Consider the following 24,782-nt stretch of genomic DNA (forward strand, 5'->3'; position numbering starts at 1 on the left):
AATGTCTTGAAATAAGGAGTTTTCATCATGATTTTTTATTTTGGAAAACCCAACATTTCTGAGCAGTTACAAATTGTTCATTTTCTCAAACAGAGATACTGATGTGCAAGGCAAGCAATATTTTCAGTAGCCACTAGGCCTGAAAAAGTTTTGTAACCATACAGGTGACAGTTAAGCATTTAGAAACACCACAGCAGATGGTTCTCCTGTTAATAAACTACTGCTGAATTCACAATTCCTATTAATGGCAGCCAAATGAACTACAATTGGGGAAGGGTTGCAGTCCACTGGAAATTTATGCTCATCCCTATAATGCAGCATCGAAACACTGCACATTCCACTCAACAGCATAAAACAGTTTTTGCTATTTTGTTTTACTCAGCAGACTCAAATGTGCTTTATTATAAGCAAGCAAGAAATGCCCCAATTTCTCCAGGACTTCCTCTTGTGTTCAAAACAGGAAGAGGAAAATCATGAGCACATGTGCATTAAAGAAATCAAGTTGAGCTGCTATGCAAATGACAAACTAATTGCTAAAGTTAATGTCTTTTACCCATCCAACCACATTTTTGAAAACTTTGTTCCATCTGTTATTGACAGCCAAACTGTAACAAACACATTGACAGTTTTTGTATATATAATTCACAGATTTTTATGGAACAGTTATATGAAAAGATAAAGCAAAACATTATACATTTTTAAAAATAGTCTGCTGACTGGGGACATTACATAAAACGGTGATCCAGAAGACTTCCTTGAAGTTGTCCATGTTTTGTTACTTCTGATATTTTGCCTATGAATGTTACAAAAACAGTTTTCTGTGACTTGTACTTGGGTGTTACATTAATGCATTTATTACACAATGTATTTTTGTTAAATATTGAGGCATTGGCAACATTGATAGTATGTAATATTTTAGTGTGCCATTGTTACTAGCATTTTAATTTACTGGATAATGTCACAGCATTAGTTCATTTAAGGCAGAAACCCTGCATTTTAATTCAAATAGTTTCCCCCCCCCCCTTGTAGTTCACTTTTATGTTTGCATTGGGTGCCTGGTTCAACATATATGACAAAACCTGACATTTCAATGAAACAGAAAACCATTTTCCAATCTTTTATTTAAAAAATATTACTACTGTTATTGGCCAGGGCTGATGGGAACTGGAATTTAAGACAGCTAGAAGCCTGTGAGTTACTTGCTTCTCCACTCCATACATATGAACTAGTGACCTATAGTTTATGAAAGCTTATGCCTTTTAATGAAATTTGTTAGATTAAAAAAGTGCATCCAGCTTCCAATTTTTTCTCCTAATTATATGGCAGAATATAAAACATTGAATAAAAACAGTAGCATACTGCACAGATAAGCACAATATATACAATGAAAAGGGACGGGGAGCTGGTAATAAGGAAGCTAAAAACCAAGTAATTACAAATAAAGGGATATCTTAAGAGATGGATTAGACCTTATTGATGTTTAGTAGCAATGAATTCAAAAATTAGGGCTCAAAATATTTTGAATAAAAAAGCAGGATAAAACAGAAGTTAAAATATTGCTAGTGATGGAAAATAAAATTAGTTTAAATAATAGACAAAAAGTACCAATACTTTAGATAGCGAACTTGTCATGTATTCAACAATTTTTAAATAAAAGGTGAGACTGCAATCCTGTATTTCATTATCTGAACGTGTACTCAGGTGGACTTAATAGTTGTCCATAAGATTACCTGAAGCTGAAATAAGCCCATATATGATAATTAGTTCCTATCTTTATTTTATCGGAGAAGGACTTATAACAATCTGAAATAGCAATTGACAAAAAGAGAATATACAATCTACTAATTTATTAACTAAATGGAATACTATTCTTTAAAGGTTAATGCTTATTACAATAAATTACTATTCATATCCACGTGCCCTGCAAAATTGGAATTTTTTCTGTCAAAATAGCATTGTAAACATGCAGTAAATTGATACAATGTAATACATAATACTTCTCTATATAAAAATATCTAAAGATGCCAGCATTCTTTTTCTTAGCTTACTAGAAGATAGTTAGAAATAAGTTTCAATGAGTGACATTTGCTTTTGGATAAGTAAATGAAATATATCACACTAAGAGTTACTATTTCATCAAAAATGACATCCTATAATTAGACCAAGTTTAAATAAAGAATAATCTACACTGTTCTTTTTCATTAAAAAAGCATGAGAACAGAAAATTATATGGTACAAATGAGTATTTATAAAGATTTGTATTCTGAATAGACAAGCAATTGTTTGAAATAATGCACATTTTCAATGCCTGCATGGAGTGGGAGTTTAGAAAAAGTAAAGTCACTTTTTGCTTCTCAGATAAGCTTCTCTTCTATAAAAATGTAGAATAGGTAACTTTAAGTGTTACACTCCCATAATACTTTATTTCACTCCCAAATGCTGGGAAATGTTTGGTTCAAATAAGCTTTGCTTCCATTCATGTCTTTTCATAGGCAGTGTTCTGACAGATGCCTTCAAAGTTGACAGATCAATTCAAAATTTGAGAGCTTTTCTGTGATTGCTTCATTGCTGTGTAGCTTTTATTTGTTTTGGAAGGTAAGAACCACACTAAAGAAAGATTACGCTATCATAGAGCTACAGGTTTACTGTCATATGTTCTTATGGAGTAGTAGTGCAGATCTGGTTTGGTTAACTATTGTCACCAGTACTATTTATATCAGTATTTCTTTTTTCAAAGTAAAGATACAGCTGCTTTGATTATTTTTCTTTCACACATCAGAGCCACACTTTCATCCTTTAATTAACTTTGGTCGGGACTCCACATTTTTGCTCTCATGTCACACAAGCGTTATCAAGAGCGCTTTCACCAAAATTATCCTATTGGCACCAATGAATTTTGACCAGAGGTTTACAATTTGCACTAATAGTAAGTTTTTTGCAACAAAGTAATACATTTCTACATAAGATTGTTGTGCGCAAAAATAAAATGTTACAGCTTTGCTCAGATCAGCCAATCTGAAGCTGGGTAAAAATCACATTCTTGAGAATTGTAACACCTAGGCTGAATATGTCAGCAAAACACTGCAGAATGTAAGCCTAAGCCTATACCAAATCACCTTTAAAAGAAGGGGAATTCCCTTTAAGGCTAACAGTTTGCAACAGTGCTTCCAGGTTAAAAATGAAACATGTCTAACATTTGTAGCAGTGTCACAGTTAAAACTTATCATCACAAGTGCAAAACAAAAACGCCACAGGGCAAGAGATAGGAATAAGGAATAAGTAGTGCAAATGACATAGTGACACACGGAAACATCAGTCAAGGATACCTCAAGTTTTCACCAGTCATCAGGGCAAAGATGTCCTGAGGCAATCAGGTTGATGCCTCATTAAGCTTCTGCAGTGAGCTTTTAGATACATCAAACATAATTTATCACTATGTTAAACAGTAGCTGAGAATGGATTAACGCTAAATTCTCTGGGAAGGGAATGCAAGAAAGAAGTCGTCATTCCAAATCTACCAAGATATGAGTATTGACTTTCTTGCTTTAATGATAAAGAGCATTAAGCAATTATGCATATTGTCACACAGGTAATCCTCTACACATTACCACAACTGGGATTCAGAACTTCAGGTCCCAACTACTAAATGATGCAATTGTTAAGCAAGTCATCACATGCCAGACCTGATTTTACAGCCATTTTTACTGCTATTAAGTGGATCAAGTTGTTTACGTGAACCACATGGTCATTAAAATGAACCCAGCTTCTTCAATTGACTTTGCCCATCAGGAGCCAGCTAGGAAGGTTGTGCCACTACAAGACATTGCAACCAATTTAAATATGAAACAGGTGCCAAGCAGGTGAATTGCAATCAAGTGACCGAAGGAGTGGTACAATTGTCGCAATTTTGAGGATAGGCTTTAAGTCACAAACTACCCATAATATCTCACAATTTAGCCCTAATTTATTAGCTTATATAGTCAATTCATAGAATCTTAGGAATTCTATGGAATACATTGGAAGGTAGCTTGGAGTTTTTATAATCTAACCCCCCCCCCTTCCCCAGGGCAGGAATCATTTCAGACCTTGAGCATGTCTTTGGAGGTGTCTCCTCCTAGCTTTGTGCCATTTGCAAACTTGTTAAGTTTCTCTTGCATCCTTTTCTCTAAGTAATTTATAAAAATGTTGAAGTATTCTCGGCCCGAGACAGAACCATGAGATATCCCACTATATATTTGCCTCTATATAGACATATTTCACAATTTAACCTCTGAGATCCAAAGTTTATAGCTGCATCTGTCAATCTTCTAATGTCAAATAACAATAGAATTTGGCCAATTCCTCACTGTACAATAAGACACTTTGTTTTAATCAAATTTTTAACACACGTGTCAGCTATTGATTAATAGTCAGTTATCCAGCTCATCAAAAAGAAGAACAGAGTGCACTAGATATATATTTTCTTCTTACGAAAGAAGAATGATTTCCCTTTCCTAAAAAGCATACTATTTCCCAAGAGTGGCAGTCTAACTTCTGCTTCAAAGATCTGTGATTTTTATGAATCTCACCCTTCATTTACAGTTCTGCAGATTCTTCATATAATAAGATAGAAAAGCATCTGCCACAAGTGAAAGATTTTTTCATATAGTAAAAAAGGCATAAAATGCATATTTATTATTGTTGCCTTTCTAGTCCTAAGGAGGAAGAATCAGAAGTTTGCTCTGAAGTTAAGATCACGACTTTTTTCTTTTTGAAATAGGAACATCATTTGCTCCCCTTTAGGGAGCCAAATAATTTAAACCAAGCTTGGTTTTCATAATAACATAACAATCAAAATTGGACAACAGGCTATTATGTTCCATCTGTACTACGAGGCTGAAAACCCTCTCTTCGGAGACTGGTTAAGTCCAGACGTGTTAAAACTTCACAGCGTACCAAGAGAATATCATCTTTTATGTATGTTCTTTGTTTTAGGGCTTGCAACTGCATAAAAGTGACATATCCAAAGCCCTTTGGATTACGAGGGGCCATAGGGCGTTGGAAGGCTAGCAACTCAGGCTTGGTATCCATTACTTCTTCGTGGTTATGCCTTGGAGATCCTTCAGACTGATCCAAAATTGATAGACGTATGGTGCCTTGGAAAGGCCAAGGGAGATGACTGTCATAGTCGCCTTGCATGGTGTGAACAAAAAGAGAAATGTAGTTAGCACAACGCTGAGCGCTTGGTAACTGGATATGCAGACGCAAGCAAAGTTTATATCCTGGTTTCCCTGTGTAGAAACCTGGACTATGGATCACAACAGGTCTTTCTTCCTCCTGAGCTTTCAGATATGCACTGAAATTTTCAATTTTCCACAGGAAAATACCACTACATTGTTGGGATTCAATGTCAGCAATTTTTTCCTCTAGCGTTCGGATGGTGCGTTTGAGATCTCCCATCTGGTTCTGTTGTGTCTCCATTTTTGCAATGAGTTCTCTAATTTGGTGATCTTGTCTTACCAAACGACCTTCCAGTTGCTGAATAGTCTCCTTGAAGTTCTGGACCTCTGGGCTACACTCACACGAGGGTGGCATGCCTTGAGAGAAGAGTGATGGGTCAAAGGGTAAAGTTCCAGAAAAATTCATGGAAGTTGGAGTAGTAACGCTGACACTACGAAGAGTGTGAGCCATCATTCTCATATGAACCTGAGTAAATTCCTGCATGTGGCATGCTAAAGCATTTCTCTGCATCTGCAATTAGACAAAAGTGAATACAACTCTATTTCTTTTGAGTAAAATCAAGGACTGAGTCTTAACGGAGAAGGGAAAATACTGCATTAAAAAAGAAGTAGCTTTATTGTTTAATATTAGCTGAAACAAACAAGAATAAACTGAACAAAACTGAACTATTAATATTGTAGAAATTTCAAATGCTCAGAAGCAGATCAAGGTCTATGCAAATCCTTAGATGTAAAACAAAATATTTTAGCTACTTAGAATAGCATCATTATTACTAATCATTAATGTAATATTTGAACTATGTCATATTGTACAGTAAACAGTATTTTTAGAGCTTGTTTTGAAAATTTATATTTTATAAGAATGTAACCCATCATACTAAAAATAACTTTCTAACATTAATGATTGGGCAAATAGATACGAAAATATGAAGTCTGAGAGGAGTATTTTTCTGATTTAAGTATAGGAAGAACATAATCAGTGTATAATCTTTTCTCTATGTTTATTTTTTTAAAATAAACATTTGAATAAACATTCTCACATGAAAATATAAAGATTAGAAAACAGCAGCTTAAGATGAGAAGCTGAAAAATATTTATGCAATTTAAAAAATCTGCAAAATTATAAAAATATACTGAAATCTTTTATTTTCATCTTTACAGATCTACATTCTTCTTTTTTTTATAACTAAAGCAAGAAATATTTTGCTTAATTATGAAAATATTTTTCTGCTATTACTCTTTTTTCTTTTAAAAAGTCATCGTACCGAGATATTCTACAGAATTCATTTACCAAATTTTTCCAGAACTTATTAATTAATCTCCATTTTAGAATAATTACCAAATTCCACTCCAATAAATTAGTAAATTGAGATTGATTACACATACACACACACACACGCAAGCGCGTGCATGCGGAGGGAGGGAGGGAGAGAGAGAGAGAGAGAAAGATCGAAGATATATATTTTACAAATATCATTTGTTATGTATGTCTTTTTATTTGGCTTTATTTTTACATTAGTATATACTCTAATCTTGGAATAAGTTAAATTTCAACCAGAAGCCCTACAGAATGTGTTGTGCTACAATTCCTAATCAGCAATGACTAGTTAGAATCCTGGTTATAATTTTGGATGTTATAGTCTAATGTTATTTGGAAGTTTCCCAGCTGGACAAAGTCATATAAAGCCGGAACGACAAGCTTGTTCTTCTGAAATAAATATGAGATTTAAATTCTATATGTGCTATCCAACATTCAGTAGCTCAAGGTATTTCACAGCATGACTGAAAAGCTCCTTTCCCTCCCCCCCACATGGAATCTACTCCATCCTGCAAATTTTATCTACAATGAATTATTACACAAGAAGAAATTAATAATTCAGAACAAAAAAACTACCATATTGGTTGGAAAGAAACTAAAAAACCCGAGCAAACAGTAATTGGACTTCCCACTAAATGAAAGCAAATTACTTTCACATTAGCAATTACAGAATTATCTCATTCCATGGAAGAATCAAAATAAATTCTGAATTGATTTTCTGGAAAGACAGACTTTTTCTACCTAGAGGCTGGATTGAAAAATGGACTACATTTTGGCCATCATATATACCTGAATAAACAAAGACATTTTTCTCCCTCCAAGGCTCCATGTCAGCCCCAGCCTTCTTCCTCCTCTGCTGATGAGGTATGCCTAGTCCTATGCAAGGCAGCTGATTGTCGTGCCATGACTTCTTCCCAAGACTATATGTTGTCCTCCAAATTGTGCAATGTTTCTCATGATGCTTCTGAGGCCTCCCAAAAGCTTGTAAGAAGCCCTTATGCAAGCCTCCAAATCACACACTGCCTTATCACAATGCTTCTGAGGCCTTCCAAAACATTGCAAAAAGGCAGTGTGCGATCTGGAGAAGCATGCAAGTGGCCTCAGTAAGAAGGCCTGATGCGGCCAGGAGGTGCCACATATAGGGTGAAGCTGGATGCACTTTATCAGCAGCAGGAAAAACACAACAGAGAAGTTCAGCCTGGGAATAGCAGGCTCTGCAGAGCACAGAGAGTTGAGGGGCTAGGGGGCTGTACCAGGGCAGCTGACCACGATACTTGAGGTGGCTCTCGGTAGCAGTAGTGTCACCACTGGCATTGGGGTGGAAGTTGAGGCCCAGAGTTGGTGGTGGCTGACTGAGACTTCTGAAGGCCTTGAGCTTCTAAGCCGAGGTGGCGCAGCAGTTAGAGTGCAGTACTCTAACTGCTGGTCAGTGGTTCAAATCTCACCGGCTCAAGGTTGACTCAGCCTTCCATCCTTCCGGGGTAGGTAAAATGAGGACCCAGATTGTTGGGGGCAATGTAAATATACACCGCTTAGAGAGTGCTTGCACTTAAAGCGGTATATAAGTCTCATAAAATAAATAAATAAATAAATAATTCAGCCCTAGCACTGCCACTGCTACCGAGGAGTGCCATTGCACAGAGCAGCCAAAAAGGCACAAATGGCGGGAGATAGGTGCGTATAGTGGAGTTGAGGCACCCCTGAGGTCATAATTGTGGACTGTCAAGCTTCTAAATTTGGATCATATGACCATAGGGGTGCTGCAACAGCTGTATCTTCGGGACCGGGTGAAGTACCATTTGTTCAGTGCCACCATAACTTTGAAAGATCATTCAACAAATGGTTGTTAAACAGGCACTACTGTAGCTGTAGAAAGGTATCATATTGAAATTCTCTTAGTTCTCTGGGAAAAAAATGAGAGACTTGCCTCCCAAATGCAAAATGTGTAGCCACTGTTAGGTTTCAGGTTTAAGCAAAAAAGAAAAACATTAGTCAACTGAAAACTTCCTAGTTTATATGATAATTGGGACGAATCTATAAGTAAACAGACTACATTTGAACAAATTGTTCATGTCTCTATTTAGTAAGTAAAGATCTTGTCCAAACTTATTCATGATATCACAGAGGTTCTAAAGTATTTCAAGTGCTGTCAATAATGTTCCCAAACATTAAATGTTTAAATCTTCTCTATCCACTTGCACACATGTATATTAAATTTTTAGGACTCAGTAGTGCCTTTAAATTTATGAGCATTCTGTTCATTAAAATATAAGATGAATATTTTCCCTGTCTGATTGTGTCCAGCTCTAGGGGGTGGTGCTCATCTTGTTTCTTAGCTGAGGGAGCCAGCGTTGTCCCAAGACATTTCTGTGGTCATGTGGCCACATAGCTATATGCCAAGAAACATGGAATGCTGTTACCTTCCCATTGAAGTGGTACTTATTTATCTACTTGCATTTGCTTACTTTTGAACTGCTAGCACAGGGGTAGGCAACCTTGGCTCTTTTACGACTTGTGGACTTCAACTCCCAGAATTCCTATTCTGGGAGTTGAAGTCCACAAGTCATAAAAGAGCCAAGGTTGTCTACCCCTGTGCTAGGTGAACAGGAGCTGGAGCAAGTAATTGGAGCTCATCCTATCGTCCTGTGCTCAGGTCTTGAACGGGACTGTCAGCTTTCCAGTTGACAAACTCAGCATCTTTAATCACTGAGCCATCATGCCCTCCCCATTAATATATATCAGTGATGGCGAACTTTTTAGAGACCAAGTGCCCAAACCGCAACCCAAAACCCATTTATTTATCGCAAAGTGCCAGGGCTGCATCAGCATTGTGGTGCCCTTGGGGGGGTGGAGGGAAGCGCCTCTGAGTGTCGCCTCTGGCACGCAAAAACGGCGGTGCAAAAATGGGCCACCGTGCTGCAAGGCGCAAAAACGGCCGTCCCCGCACTGTGGGCTGCAGATACAAGGCGCTGCATGACGCAAGAACAGGGCAGGGCTAGTGAGTATCACGCAGGCACTAGCCTCACCCCATTTGCAGTACAAAATGCTTCCCCTTCCCTTTTCTCCCAGTCCAAAAATGGTTGGTGACTTCTGCTCTACCATCTCTACTCGAGCTTGCTAGTCGGCCACTTCGCCTCCTTTGTGCTGGGTGGGGCTTCTGCTCCTGCTGGTGGTGGTAGTGCGCGTGCCAACAGAGAGGGCTCTGAGTGCCACCTCTGGCACACATGCCATAGGTTCGCCACCACTAATATATATAATGGGCAATGTTTTATATATTACATTAATTTATATAAAAAAAACTTCTTTGGGTGCTGTTATTAAAATATGTGAACTTTAACGAAGTAACAAACTTTTGTCATATAAATGCTGAAGTTGCTTCCCTAAATTTTCTTTGTCTCAGGGCTAACCAAACAATCAAAATGAGTTCATTCTTTATACATTTTACATTAATTATATTATCTGACAAATATTTTTCTAAGGTCAACAAATATATGCATGTATAAAACTAATTTAAATTACCTTTTCTAGACATCCAAATGCACTATAGGTACATGGTACTGGAGCAGTAGGGCAGTCATTATCATAATGGTTAGGCAGCTATAAAAAGAAAAAAGAATGATCTGTAATTTCCAGAAATCCTACACTAAAAAGTAAATATGTGTCATTATACCATTTATTAAATAATATTACTTTCTAGTGAGAAAAGTTGGAAATTCATAGCAAATATGATATCTTTTATTTGTCTAAATTTTTATGCTCAGATTCAGATCATTTTCCAGGCATCAAATCAAATAACAATTAAAAAGCAGTGCCATTAATACTGTAAAGATCAGTAGCATTATACTCCACTGAAATTGTATTATATTAATTGCAATACTTCTAGATGGTATTGGCAAAGGTTTAAATAAATAATTCTGTATTTTCCTTTTGGATGACAAGACCTAATTAGCCAAGTTTTGATAAAACTGATAAGCTTTGCAAACATCTTAAAATGAATCCTAGGATTAATTATCTATCCTATTTTACATTGCCTACAATATGAGTTGTACTTTAAAAAAATGATTCAATTTCTATTCAATTTAGCTGCCAGATTTGTTACTGTAAAGCAATGTAAAACAAAACTTTCAAAGTGTAGAAAATTGCATTGATAAAAAGTTAATTCTGCAATGAAAAGAAAGCTTAGACAAATATTTTAGATTACAAATCTTACACACCTTATACTAAGCAGATAATATCTACAGAAAGAATACTTTAGAGTGACTTTCACAAATTGCTTTTCCCAAGAAGGCTATCTCTGTGGCCGCTCTTAAATTTTTACAAAAAGATATATGTACACCATTTATACCATCAATATTGTAGTATTATTAATCTTTTCAGACATTAGATCTTACCTTGATCTGATTCTATCTAAAAATATCCGTGTTACCAAATTTAAGCTTTGTTTTTCCTTACCAGTTTATTATTATGTTTATAACAAGCAAATATATTATTTATTTGTAACTGTCACATTAGGATATTTTTTTTAAAAAAATTGTCACCTCCTATTTTACAGTGTTCCCCACTTTCAAAATCTTTCCTCTACTATAACTTAAAAATGTCAAAAACATTAAACTAAAAATCAAGAAAAAAGGACAAAAACATATTATAAACAATAGAAAAAAAACCACTTAGGATAATAACTAAGCATCAAACTTTTTAGTAAAGTCATTTTTAACAATTTAATTTAGTTGATATTTTGAGTCAGATCAAGGTAAGATCTAATGTCTGAAAAGATTAATAATACTACAATACTGATGGTATAAATGGTGTACATATAATTCGTTGTAAAAATTTAAGCGAGGCCACAGAGATAGCCTTCCTGGGAAAAGCATTTTGTGAAAGTCACTCTAAAGTATTCTTTCTGTAGATATTATCTGCTTAGTATAAGATGAAGAGACTCAGGTCCCAAGATATTTGTGCCTATACAGACATAAAAAAAGGCTTTTGAATCTAATTATAATATAGATCTATATTATAATTGCTCAATAAGAAAATACTTTGATGGATAAAAACACAAGATAATGTTCCTCCCTAGCATTTAACTCTATGTAACAGTTCACACTATCCTTTTATGTCTCATAATAATGATGACTGTCAGAGCTGTAACTTATCAATTTGTTTATTATACTTTGAGCAAAGTAATAAATAAAAAGCAAACAAAATATGTCCTTTTACCTGTTCTCTGATTAGCATTGTATTACAATATTGACAGAAGACATTTGCCAAAAGGCATATTTCGTCATGAACCTTTATTTTAGTGAAAGAAAAAGAAAATTAGTTTGTCATGGAAAGGGAAATGATACATAATTAGGACTATTAGATGGTTTACAATCTAGGATACATCTTTTCTCAGTCACAATTTCAGAAGATTGTCTGGCTGCATGAGAACAAGAGTGTGGTTTCCCTTGGTGTAGCTCATGTCAATGCTGCTAGGTAAGGCTCTCACACTTTTTTCTCTACTGCCATGGTTGTGTATAGCTGTGTTGAGACATTTGACAAAAAAAATAACAATTCTATAGTGTTATCCACAACGGAATATGCAGTTAATGAGGAATGAGTATAGTTTATGTGCAATTATTATACAGGTAGTCCTTGATTTATAGCCATAATGAAGACCGCCCATTACAATGGTAAATTGTGATGACCATAAAGTGGGTCACGCACATCACTTTTTTTGCCATGATCATTAAGCTAACCTGGCAGTTGCTGAGTACACCAATTGCAAAGCAAACCCAGGATTCATAATGGTCTATTTTTGCTGAAAACCAAAAATTGCGAGTTTTCAGTAAAAACATCATAAAATATGGTCACAGTTATAAATGCAAGCCTGTTGCTGAACCCCTGATATGTGGCAAGGCCCTTCTATCAGAACTTCGGAACCAGGTTGTAAGTAGCTCTAGGGAGGTCTGCTGTAACTTTGAATGGTCACTAAGCGACTGGTTGAAAGTTAAGGACTACCTTTATAATTATTTTAAAAGTAAATAGTAAAACAAATATTTTGTTCAAATTGTACAGGACATGATTGAACAGAAGGAAAAAAAGCTCTATAACATCTGCTCTGACACCTATAAATACTAGTCTACATCCAATATTCTTTAGATCAGGGGTCCCCACCGGGTCACGCGAGTGCACATGTGATTGTGGGCACACACAGCCCCACTTGCGCAAGCGTTGCCATGAGCGTCACAGGCAGTGGCGGCCCCTCGCGTTTGTGGCCCCACCTGTGCGAGTGGTACTGCAAATGCTTGTGACGATGCTCACGCAAGTGTCACTACAAGTGATTGCAGCCCCTCGTGAGTGTTGTCATGGGTGTTTGCAACCCCATTCATTCGAGGAATGAGTATTTGCACGTGTGTATGTACATATTCACCCCACACACAAAACCATCCCTTCTTTTCCCCCCCCCCCAGGCCGCCAATCCCGAAAGATTGGGGAACTCTGACCTAGATAGAGTTTTCATTGTTCTCTAAATCAAAATAATGAACAGGCAGAACTGGAGAAGGAGCAATCATTACCACAGAAAGATGTGATTACCTCAGAGGACTGAGGAATAAAATACTCCATTTTATGGAGTATACCATTTTATATGAGACAACAGAAAGCAACTTGGAAATAATCAATGCATTATTAAAATAAGTTTATTAAATTAGTATAAATATATAACAGTTCTATTTTGCATTATACCTTTTTTTCTTCGTAAGGCATACACATGGCACAATTTGGACAGGCAATTTGCCGTCGTGGACATTCTAGCCTAATATGTTCTTGCAACTGGTTCTTCTGGAAAATCTCTTGACACAGAGAACATTTTTCTGATGCAAATCCACAGTGTATCTGGTGGTCCTGGGAAAAAGCCATCAGAAGAACAGGGACCAAAAACAAAACAAAACTGTTGATTTTGTTACATAATTCTTGAAAATACAAAGTTTGACCCTAATTGTAATATTAGCAGACAGAAACATTACTGGTAACTATAGCTTTAACAACCATACAAGTAAAGATATACAAATGGTTTCATATGGTTTTCTCAATGATGTTATGGAAATATTGTGATACTTAGTGACCCACAATCTATTTTTTTCATTTAAAAGCAACCTATATTACAAAATCAATGGTAAACGTAAATATAACAAATATTATTACCTGCTGCAGCAGAAGGAAAAACTTGTGAGTGAGCAGCTGAAATCCACCTATGTAGTACTCGTAAGGGCATGTTGTTCAGCCTTAATGTTATTACAGGTAGTTCTTAGTTACCAACTCCTTTGCTGACTTCTGATCAGCAAAGTTAATAGAGAAGTCAGCAGGAAATTGAAAAGGGCAGCCGTGAGGTCCTCACCCACAGTGATTTGGGAGTGCCAGAATTGTTGTCGCTAAGCAGTACAATTTTGTGACACTGCACTTTTTGACTGTCGCTTAGTGATGGCAATTCCAACCCAATTAATACTATAACTGAGGACTATCTGTAACTTATTCAAACATAATAAATTTAGCCCCAGTTTCAAGGAAAGAATCATAATTACCTTACTTCCTTTTATCCATTTTTTCAAGAATTGTTGCTTTGCATATCCTAAGTATTTCTTTATATATGTCCTAAATATACTGATCAGAATAGTATAGAATTAAACATTAGTTCTTAGACAAGATACACATTAAAACGTACCTCTAAGTGCCTTAGCTCCAACTTTTGACTGCAGCCCTTGTTGGGACATTTCACTGTCAATGAGAGGATTTCACGTTTTGCAAAATTATCAGGGAAGAGTTGATTTTCTAGTAAGATTTCATTGTCTATTGGACATTTATGACCTGCATCTCTGTCAAAAAGAAACAATATGTACTGTATGTATATATCTATGCATCTATGCATGTATGTCTGTATTAATACCAAGTACTGTGCATTTGGCTACAATGTGGTTCTTCACATTTCTGCAAACAATCAGCTTTGATTCCAAAAGTTTCTCACATGAACTGGAAGACATTTTTATTCCTGCGTGATTACTCCTCCTCACAGCCAGTCTGAAAATCTCTCCAACTACAGCATCTTGTACACCTCATAGCAGATTAATTGAAATACCTTAGCAGAGGTGGGAATAGAGACTGCAGCTTGGAAGGGACTCAAGGAAAAGTAATATTCCAGATTTTTTTTCTTTTTGCTTGCATTTATCACACACACACACACACACACACACACAGAGAGAGAGAGAGAGAGACAGAGAGAGAGAGAGTTAGAGAGAGAGTTAGAGAGAGAGTTAGAGAGAGAGAGAGAGAGAGAGAGAGAGAGAGAGAGAGAGAGAGAGAGAGAGAGAGAGACTCTGTATATGTATGGCTAACATAAGATATAAACATAATCATGTCATATATTTTTGCTACATGCAACGTGGTGTTTTTATTTCTTAGACAATATACCTGTTCCATTCCCATTTTTAAAAATATTTGAAACAGAACATATAAAAGAAGAACAGAATCCAGTGGACAAACAGGAACTTGTGGTTTGATGCTGACAGAGAGTTCCCGGATATGCTCATATGTCTAAGGCCTGAACTATTTAAGTCAGAATTTAACATATTGACCTTCCAGTGCTAAATGGATAGATATATGTATATATGAGATTCACAGTGCTATGCTATGATTTTAAATAGATTGTAAACAATTAAAATATAACAACCAACAAAAAAGACTTAATTTTTTAGACATTTGTCTAATAAATTTAGACATGATGAAAATCAAGAACTGATTATTTGAGGAAGGGAAAAGGGAAGCTTACATTTAAAACTTAGTCAGCATTATAGGTGTTGAGCCTCATTAGAAGATTATCAGAATGATTTTATTTTTCTCCGTGGAATAAAGCTAAGGCCCATGATTCTAGTACTAAAATAATGGGGAAAAGTATTGAGAACTTGAGTTCCTACAATCAATCCATCAGTAAATTATTCCGCAATACTGTATTTTACTTATTGATATTTATCACAGCTCTCTAACAGTAACAAAGGATTACTTTATGTCAACATACCACAGTTTAAAATAAATCAACCAACAAGTCAATCATACATAGAAAAAACAAACTATGTCATGAAAGACCACAACTAACTGGTAAATACAACGATTTATTAAATTATAAATAATTTTGGAAACGGATAAGACAAAAAAGTCTTAAAAGTAGATTGTATGAATTTCTCTCAGATGACTTTTTTCCCTTGATATCATTCATTTCATTCACAAGAAATCCTAGCTTTAAATTTTTGAAGGTTACACAAGAAACCTGATGTAGCAATTAATGGACACTGCTAGGAGACTGAACCTGGGGCACAACTAAATTTCAACAAACTCACTGTGTTACCTTATGGATTTGACAATGCAAGCTTTGCAAAAACGATGTCCACACGGCGTCTGTACTGCTTCCCGTAGAGCCATTAAACAGATAGGGCACTCATATTTACTTTCCAGTGGTGGGTCAAACTCCACATCATAGCCTTGGGTTTCCTCCATGAAAGAGTTTGAAAGTGTCCCACCAGTACCATTGCTGATGGGGGCAGTGAAGCTTTCCTCCTTGGTCCCAGCACTGCAAGCACTGGCCATGGCTGCACAGCAGTCAGTCTCTTGATCATTGATTTCAAAACTTGTGTTACTATGTAGACTCATACTAATTTAAAAGGCGGCAGGATACCTACAGGCACAAAAAAGAAAAGAATAACTTGTCATACGTATATAGATATTTATCACATTATTCCCTTTTGGAATATTAGGAAAAGTGCAATTTTACACAAAGTGCTAGACAAGAGCAAAAGGTTGTAGAAACAAAGGGGAAGGGAGGATGGAAACTAAAGACAGTTTATAGCGATATTCTATACTCCATTTCTAATGTTTCTAATGTGTTTAATCATAATTTTATACATACCTTTATACAATGATTTATTGCCAGTTTACTTTTGGGAAGCCTTACCAATTGCATCCAATCACAACTACGTATATTTCTACTTAATCTATTCTTCCTTCCTTCTGTTCTTATTTTTTTCTATAATTTAATCCTTATTTACCTCAATATGAGCAAACCTCTTTAACTTGTTTAATACCAATCATTTACTTTGGACAAAATGGTTACTGTAATGCTAAAGATATAATGTCCCAAATTAATGTACAACTCAACAAATGTACATCCTAATAGTTCAATAGTATCCCTTCTTCCATTTGGTTTCACAATCAAAAACACGCACTGTGACTGAAGTTTTATGATATTTTTATCATCCATCCATCCATTTATCATCTATGCCTGCCTGTCTAAAATCTAAATTGCTATTACCATGTTATCAAAAAAACCCCACAAAGAAATCCCTTATATTTATGTGATTGGATTATGAGAGTAAAGATATATCATTCTACTTTGATAGAACAAAGAAATGAGCTAGATCCATAGCTATTCAAGGAATTTATATTACTAGAAACTATTCCATGTTTGTTGCAAGCTACAAGAATGCAATATCCTATCTAATGGAAGTTTCTATTCAGGTATAATATGTTTAATTTGAAGTTTAAGAATAAAATTTTGTCCATCTGAAGGAATCTTCAATTTGGCAGAATTCCCGTTCGTTCAGAATTTTTAACAAAGAAAGTAGCTACACGCTTCACAAAACTATTTCCTAGACATTGGGCATTTTGCCAGTTAAACATTTAAAGCAGAATGGAGCTGTGAACAGCCCAGGTTAAGAATATGCTTAAGCTTTACTTATACTGCCTTAATTCAAGAATTTATGCCTGGCCAAGACTTGGTAGAAAGGATTTCTCTCTTTCAAATTTCAGGGCAACTTTTAAAAAGTCCTCTGTATACCAATAATCCCTCCATTGATGCAGCAACAATAGAGTACAGCAGGAGTCCCCAACCTCTGTCTCTCTTCTAGAAAACTTCTATTAATAAAAATATGATCAATTTTGAAATGGCAGGTGTCAAATATAGGAGAAACATAATGGAATATTGAAAGTACAAGTTGCAGTTCAAGATGGCATTAAATGTGCAATCCGGTCAATTCTTTGCTTTAACTATTAATTTTTTAAAAACAGGATTCAAGAATGGATTCAAGAATGTGTTAAATGCACAATGCTCAGCTGCAGCCAAAGTACCTCATCCTCCAGGAATGGGAGCTATGTTCCTTTCCCTGTTTTCGTTCTATCCTTTTCTTACAAAGTAACCAAAGTCAAAGACCTAATCTCTGTTTGTTGAGCAGTATCAGAAACAGAAGGCATCAGAACAACCAGTAAATTAGCAGGGATAGTATAGATAATGAAGTCATTAATGCTTTTTTTTTTTTTTTTGGCAGCCAACAGCTTCCCTAATGAAATTTCTTGCCTTCCAAATAAACCTGGGTTTTTGTGAAAGATGATGTCAAATACTTCTGATCTTAAGTATGTATAAATATTAAAATGTAATTAAACAAAGCATATTAAATGCCATAGTACACTTTGGTATATGTAAGTTACTTATACCACTTACTAAAAACTTAACCTGTATGCTTTCCTTCTGCCTTTTACCTTTCTGTGCAAATAAAGGATATTACTGGTGTATAATAAAGAGTATACTAATGATTTTTAAACTCTTAGCTTTCATAAGACTTTGCATAGCTGCATAGATTTCTTAAGATGCAAAACATAATTCTGTAAATTACATGACAGCTTGATTTGTTTATTCCCCTTTTGGGAGAATAAGGCGCAATGCTTAGAATGCAGTATTGCAGATTAACTCTGCCTATAGCCAGGAGTTCAATCCTGCCAACTGCCCATAGTTCAATTCTGACTGGCTCAAGGTTGACTCAGCCTTCCAAGGTCAGTAAAATGAGGACCCAGATTGTTGGGAGCTGACTCTGTAAATCACTTAGAGAGGGCTGTAATATCACTGTGAAGCAGTGTACAAGTTTTAAGTGCTAGTGCTATTATTGGTAATAATGAAAAGAAGTTTATGTATTGTGACATAGTGATGAAGAAAACATGTATGCCTTTGTATTTTATCATATATAAAATTAAATTTCACAAACAATACAAAAATGCACACAGGATATTGCATCTTCTTTTTATACCTTATGGATAATAGTGATTTTAAATAGCTTTACCTTTCTTTGATACTTAATTTATTTTGTCAATGATTTTATGCCTCTTGAAAACCTTAAAATTGTTCTCACTGAAGTAGTGTTTAACAATTTAATAGTTATTTTTAATAATTATGCTTTACTTCTTTATGATGTAAAATATTGAAAAAGATGATATATAGCTTTATGTTCTTTAAAATCATGAAAGTTTGAATTGGTTGCTTAATCTGAACAAACACTATAAAACTATTTGCTCATTACTATCTAAATATGTATTTAGTTCTTTTGAATTACTTTCCACAGAATAAATTATTTCCTATTATAAAAGTATGTTTCAGGAGTTATTAATGCACACTATATCCAAAATCAGGCAATGGAAGTAAAACAGTTTAAAAATCCTGATTTTTTTTTTTTTAAAAAGGATGTTGTGAAATTATTTGCATTGTTAGCTACAAAGTAGTGAAGCTATTCTACAGGAACCAGACTAGAAGAGCAACATATCTCATAACCAAAGAATTCTTTAAATACAGAGACTATTTTGAAAATATAAATTTCCTTATCTCTGTATATCAATTAGGAAACAGTAACAGAAAAAGTTACTATGCACATTGCCTGTAGAATTATACAGTCAGCCTATTCTGTCTCCTGTTTTTGCCTTTACCAATTTAAAGGGCTTCATATAATAAAACTAAAAAATATTTTAAAGGTGACCATTAGGAATCAACCTGAAAATACATACATATATATACATATACATATAGACCTTACTTAATGACTGCCCTGTTTAGCAACTGTTTGAAATTTTCAGTGCTGAAAAAGTAACTTTATGATCCTTTCATTTACCACCATTACAGTGACCCCAGTCATGTGATCTCCATTTGTGTACTTCACAATTGGTTTTTCCAACAGGCAGTTTATGGGGACGTTGACAGTAAAATTGCAACTTGTAGTCACATGATGTCTCACTTAAAGCCCATTGGTGATTTGCTTAACGTCCTCAATAGAACTGAGGTTGTAAGGACATCATGGGCTTGTGGTATTTTGCTTAGCAGTGGGAATTCTTGGTTCCAATTGTGGTTGCCAAGGTATATGTAAAATAAGCAATAACCAAAAAAATATCCAGGACACCTAGCATTAAAGCATATTATTTTCATGCACCTTCTCAATACAATAATATTGCTAATTTTGAAGTACATATTGCTTCACAAAAGCAACAGCTTGCTAGCTGAGATTATGAAGAGAGAAGGTTGTCATATCTATAAAAAATAAACAGCAATAAACATTTGGTCTACAACTACACTTTCAGTTATGGAGCTGCATGCAACTATTTTTATTCATGGAAGTTACCAAAATAGGAAAATGTGTTTTTCTTATTAATTCTATGTAATTTTTTTTCTATGAAAATAGAAATGTCACATTCTTGCACCCACTTTATTTTCTCTTTAGGAATGCTAATTTTCTTGTAAAACATAACTTCTGAGCTTCATTTACCTCATTTTTTCCTCCTTTTACCTACCATTTTTGTTTATTAGGACTAAATGTGCCTGTCCTAGAAGTCCTTCTCTGTTTTTCAGTCAAAACTACTTCCCAGAAGAGGTGCTGAACTAGAAATTGGAAAGTGGAAACCAGATGGATCATTTAGGGCCAGACATTCTCTCTCAACCCAGCCCATTCCCACAGGGTGGTAGTTGTAGGAAAAGCAAGAGAATTTATGCATACTGCCTTGAGTTGTATAAAATAAACCCAAATTAATAAATATATGAAAACTGAAATTTTGATTTTTCAGAAGTTTGTATTTTCCTTCCTCTTTTTAAAATGCTGTTTTGAGGTATGCTTTCTGATCATAAATGAAGGCCAAGAAAGCAATTATGTTAAAGGAAATTAATTACTTTTAATAGTGCTTAATATATACTGGTATACTAATTTGTGAGGGGAATACATATCTAAATATCATTATTTGCTGCTTAACTTAACAGTATGGTTAATGTGAGTTACTGGTGAGAATATATACTCAGGGACACTTTATTTCTAATAATCTGTCATTAATGACTGACTTTGGCAAAACTTTAGAACTACATGGCAACCTGGATTTGAAGAGAAAAAACAAAGAGTTAAATTACATTTAATAGCAACTGTTTCAAAAAGCGGTATCTTTTTCTGATTGTTGTGCCATTCAAGGAAAAGTCAAATTTACTTTAACAAGGCACCAACAGGTATAACCTGTCTGCCTTTGAAAACTCCATATTGGGTTTCCCCATTAAATCCATATTGCTGCATAGCCCTTTCTCTGCCTTTGTATACCATAGGATAAATGTACTTCAAATGACATGAGTGAAATGTAATGTAATCTTTCTCCTATCATGCTCACTACATTTGTCATTTCAGACAGCTACTTTTGTCATCTAAGACATTTGCTTGAAGATAGATTTAAGAGATTGCTTACTATTTGTAATTTATCTGAGTTTGGATTTTGTTGGTCTCATTACTATTATACTATATATTAAACTACAGACATGCTAATAGATTCTCAAACCTATTAAAAAGCCATACTATTTCAACTCTTATCTTCAATTCCAAAATAGTGAAAAAATAGTGTATGGAATTAGTTTATAGGATCCTCAGTGTACACAATACTGGAAAGTCATTTAATCCAATTTCAGTTTCCGTTTAGAATGGTTGCCAATTAAGGAAAGCCCATTTGTATTAAAAAGGAAAACAGAACGGGTTGCATAAGTTACAATTTCTATTTCTGATAAACAAACACAGAGCAATTTTAAGAATTCACCTCTTGATCCATTAGGTTTATGATATTAATGTGATTATGATATCAATATGATTTTGGCATGTGTTTTGCTTTAATTTCAACACTGAAAAATGTATACCAACAAATTCCTTTGTTAATACAAACTGTGGAAAAAGGAACAAAGTATCTCATTGTCACACTTATTTACACATGAACAATGCATGGAACATATCTGTCATCATTGAGGATCTGATCCTAGAAGTTCAGAAAAGCTGCTTTTGTAATCTACTTTAAGTACTTGAGGAAATATTTCAGACATGTCAAACACGAGGCTCGGGGGCCAGATGCGGCTCGCGAAGTGATTTCATGTGGCCCGCGAAGCCATCCTGGAAACAGTGAGGGAACGGCCCCCACTGCCTTGGCCCTGGCCCAGGCCGGCCGGGAGCCAATGTACAATTTTGTGGTGCCATCTATGCTGAAACGCATTCAGTCTTAGTTCTACAAGGCCGTCTAGAAACACTGAGGAACTAGCTCCGCCCCCTGGGTGCATACTGGGGAGGTGTCACCCTTTGTGAGGAATGAAGAAATGGACCATGCCTTGGTGCCTGCCCCAGTTCCACCCTCTTCTGTCAGAGAACCTCAGATCTGATCCACTCCTGCCCAGGTACCCTTGATGTGAACGATGTAGAGCTGGCCATGCCCACCCAGTAGGCCACACCCACTCCATCCACGCCCATCCAGTAGACCGCACCCACCCTGGCCATACCTACCCGGCCCCCCGAGGGTAACCACAATGCTGATGAAGCCCTCAATGAAGTTGAGTTTGACACCACTGAAATATTTGAAAAGAGTATAAAGGTTGTAAACAGAGTGAGGGGGAAAAAAACATTTTCTTCCAAGCCACTAAATACCAGTAATAAGAGAATATTCAATTTTAAGGCCAGCTCAGAAGTTAGGTTTCATTATGCTAAACAACGTAACTACATTAAGAAAAAAAAAAGTTTAAAATGCTAATTACATAGTGGGAAAGTCCCTGTTCAAATCTTACCTAAGGAGCAGGTAACCATTGATATTCTTTATTTCAATATGATGATTCAATATGTTGATTAGAAAACAACGAACTTTTATCTTAATATGTGGTCTGTCAAATAGAGCTAAATACCCTGCTTCGTTCCATCCTATCTGTGGTGCAGGCCATCTTCCATTTATTTCATTGTAATTTATTGGTTTGTTGTGAGCTGTCCAGAGCTGCTTGGAATTGGACAGCATAAAGTTTAATAAATTATTATTAAAACATGGGGTTAATAAATGTGAAGGCTGTAATATTCAGTGTCAACAGATACAGTAAATATCTGAAACAGAGAGGTGCTGTTTTTATATGAAGCCTGAAATACTTTTTCAAAGTTCTATTCAAAACATACAGGTTTCTACCCAGTAGTGGGATTCAGCCGGTTCGCATCACTTCGGCAGAACCGATAGCTAATTTTTTGTTGCCCAGACCCAGAATGGACTTCCAGAAGCGGCATCCACTCAGAGAACCGGTTGTTCACATATTTGAATCCCATCACTGTTTCTATCATATATATTCTTCAGCCTTTGCAAGTACAGACAAACCAAACTTTGATTATATGGCACAAGAGGCAGGCTTATCCATTCTCTTCAAAATATGGCTGTTCAGGATTAATTTACATTTATCAGCAACTGTTTCAAAAAGCTTTATCTTTTGCTTGATGGAGACACCTTTCTGACCTCAATTTCAAGGGGGATTTTACTACAGTGTGCCACGGATCAAAGCAGAGCCCTCCAAAGCAGATTCCAGTTGGAGGGAATAAAAGCACCAACTTCTAACTCTCACCACACTGTAAAAGTAGTCCTCAACTTACAAAAGTTCATTTAATGACTGTTCAGTTTCAAAGGCACTGAAAAAGTGACTTGTGATCATTTTTCACACAACCATTTCAACATCCCCATGATCAAAATTCAGCCGCTTGGCAACTGGTTTATTATTTATGACGGTTGCCCTGTCCCAGGGTCATGTGTGATTCACTTTTGTGACCTTCTGACAAGCAATGGGGAAGCCAGATTCAATTAACGACCGTATCACTAACTTAACCACTGCTTTGATGCACTTAACAACTACAGTGATTCACTTAACAACTGTGGCAAGAAAAGTCGTAACGGGGCAAAATTCACTTAACAACTGTCTCGCTTCACAACTCTGAGCTCAATTGCAGTCGTAAGTCGATTACCAATATAGAAGGTACGGCGAGGAAAGCTACGACCCTCTTAGGTCGAGTCAGCGGGCGACGCTAGAAGGCTCTGGGCAAGTCTGTTACAGACGGACCGGTGGAGATTAAGCCCGGTGTAGCCCGACACTAGGGCCCGGGTGGGTAGCGGCAGAGACGACCAAGCTTTCCCACTGAACCCACTCTGGGTCCCCATGAGTTACTCCGGACAGTCCTTTAGCTGTGGCGGGTACTAGGAAAGGGGCCCAGCAGCGACGCCTGGGCGCCAGAAAAGAGAGGAAAGACGTCGGCAGAGAGACAAGGAGCCCACGAGTTTTGCACTTTTTACAAGTTTTTGTTTAGTTTTTACAAGCGCGCCACAGCGGGCACCAAGCGAGCGCGTCTCCCCGGGACCGAAGTAAAGAAAGTGGGGGGGGGGGAGAAAAAGGGCGCCGCCGTCCTTACCTCAGCCCGGCGGGTCTCGCCTCTCCGAGACTTCTCCTCGGCCGCTTGCGTGAGCTCCCCGACCCGAAGCAGACTGACGACGGGAAGAGGGAGGCGGCGAAGGAAGCACGAACGGAAGGACGCTTCCGCCTCCGCCAGGCCTGAGAGGGCGAGCCAGCGGACGAAACCGCGCCACAGCGCCCCTCGGCAGACAGTCTTCCCACGTCCGGGCGGGCGAGCCTTTTTGCAACGCCTGGGCGGTCGAAACCCGCCCGCCTGCTGAGCTTTGCTCACGCAGGCGGGGAAAGTTGTCCTTTTGGCTTGCTCGCTTGCGCATTTCGTTTGAAAGCCTGTCTGGCTTCCCCTCCTGGCCAAGACGCCTGTGCTCTGCAGAGCGGGAGCCTCCCATTCTGCTGAAGAGGAGTAGCTGCATCCACCCACAAGGGCTGCGTCCTACGCTCCCTTGGGTTGATAACAGTATCGCGTGTCCCGTTTCTAGAGGTGTAGCTCGATATTTTTTAAAAATCCAAAATGTAAACTTGGGCTTAAATAGTCTTCCATGTAGGAAAGGGGGGGGGTGTTAGACAGCTGTGAGTGCCCGCTCCTTCCTTTCCACCCTTATACTTTACAGTACGGTAGGACTTTCTTGATGTTCGGTTTAAGGCCCGTTTAAGGCAACGGATTGGAATTTTTAAAATGAAAAGTGCTACTATGAAGAGAAATACT

General features: G+C 36.6%; 1 protein-coding gene across 1 annotated transcript; it reads right to left on the reverse strand.

The window, feature by feature from the left end:
- Positions 1-24: 24 nt before the first annotated feature.
- TRAF6 (TNF receptor associated factor 6) lies at positions 25-24,284 on the reverse strand. The gene is made up of 7 exons (XM_039329730.1): positions 24,078-24,284; positions 15,911-16,237; positions 14,237-14,387; positions 13,261-13,419; positions 11,752-11,823; positions 10,057-10,134; positions 25-5,730 (listed from the first exon to the last, which is right to left on the reverse strand). Exons 2-7 carry the CDS (start codon positions 16,210-16,212, stop codon positions 4,852-4,854), a joined length of 1,641 nt encoding a protein of 546 aa, XP_039185664.1. The 5' UTR covers positions 16,213-16,237; positions 24,078-24,284; the 3' UTR covers positions 25-4,851.
- Between the last annotated feature and the right edge of the window lie 498 nt (positions 24,285-24,782).

This window comes from Crotalus tigris, unplaced genomic scaffold (genome assembly GCF_016545835.1).
Source record: "Crotalus tigris isolate CLP2741 ecotype Arizona unplaced genomic scaffold, ASM1654583v1 scf7180000024409.848292, whole genome shotgun sequence".
Lineage (NCBI taxonomy): Eukaryota > Metazoa > Chordata > Lepidosauria > Squamata > Viperidae > Crotalus > Crotalus tigris.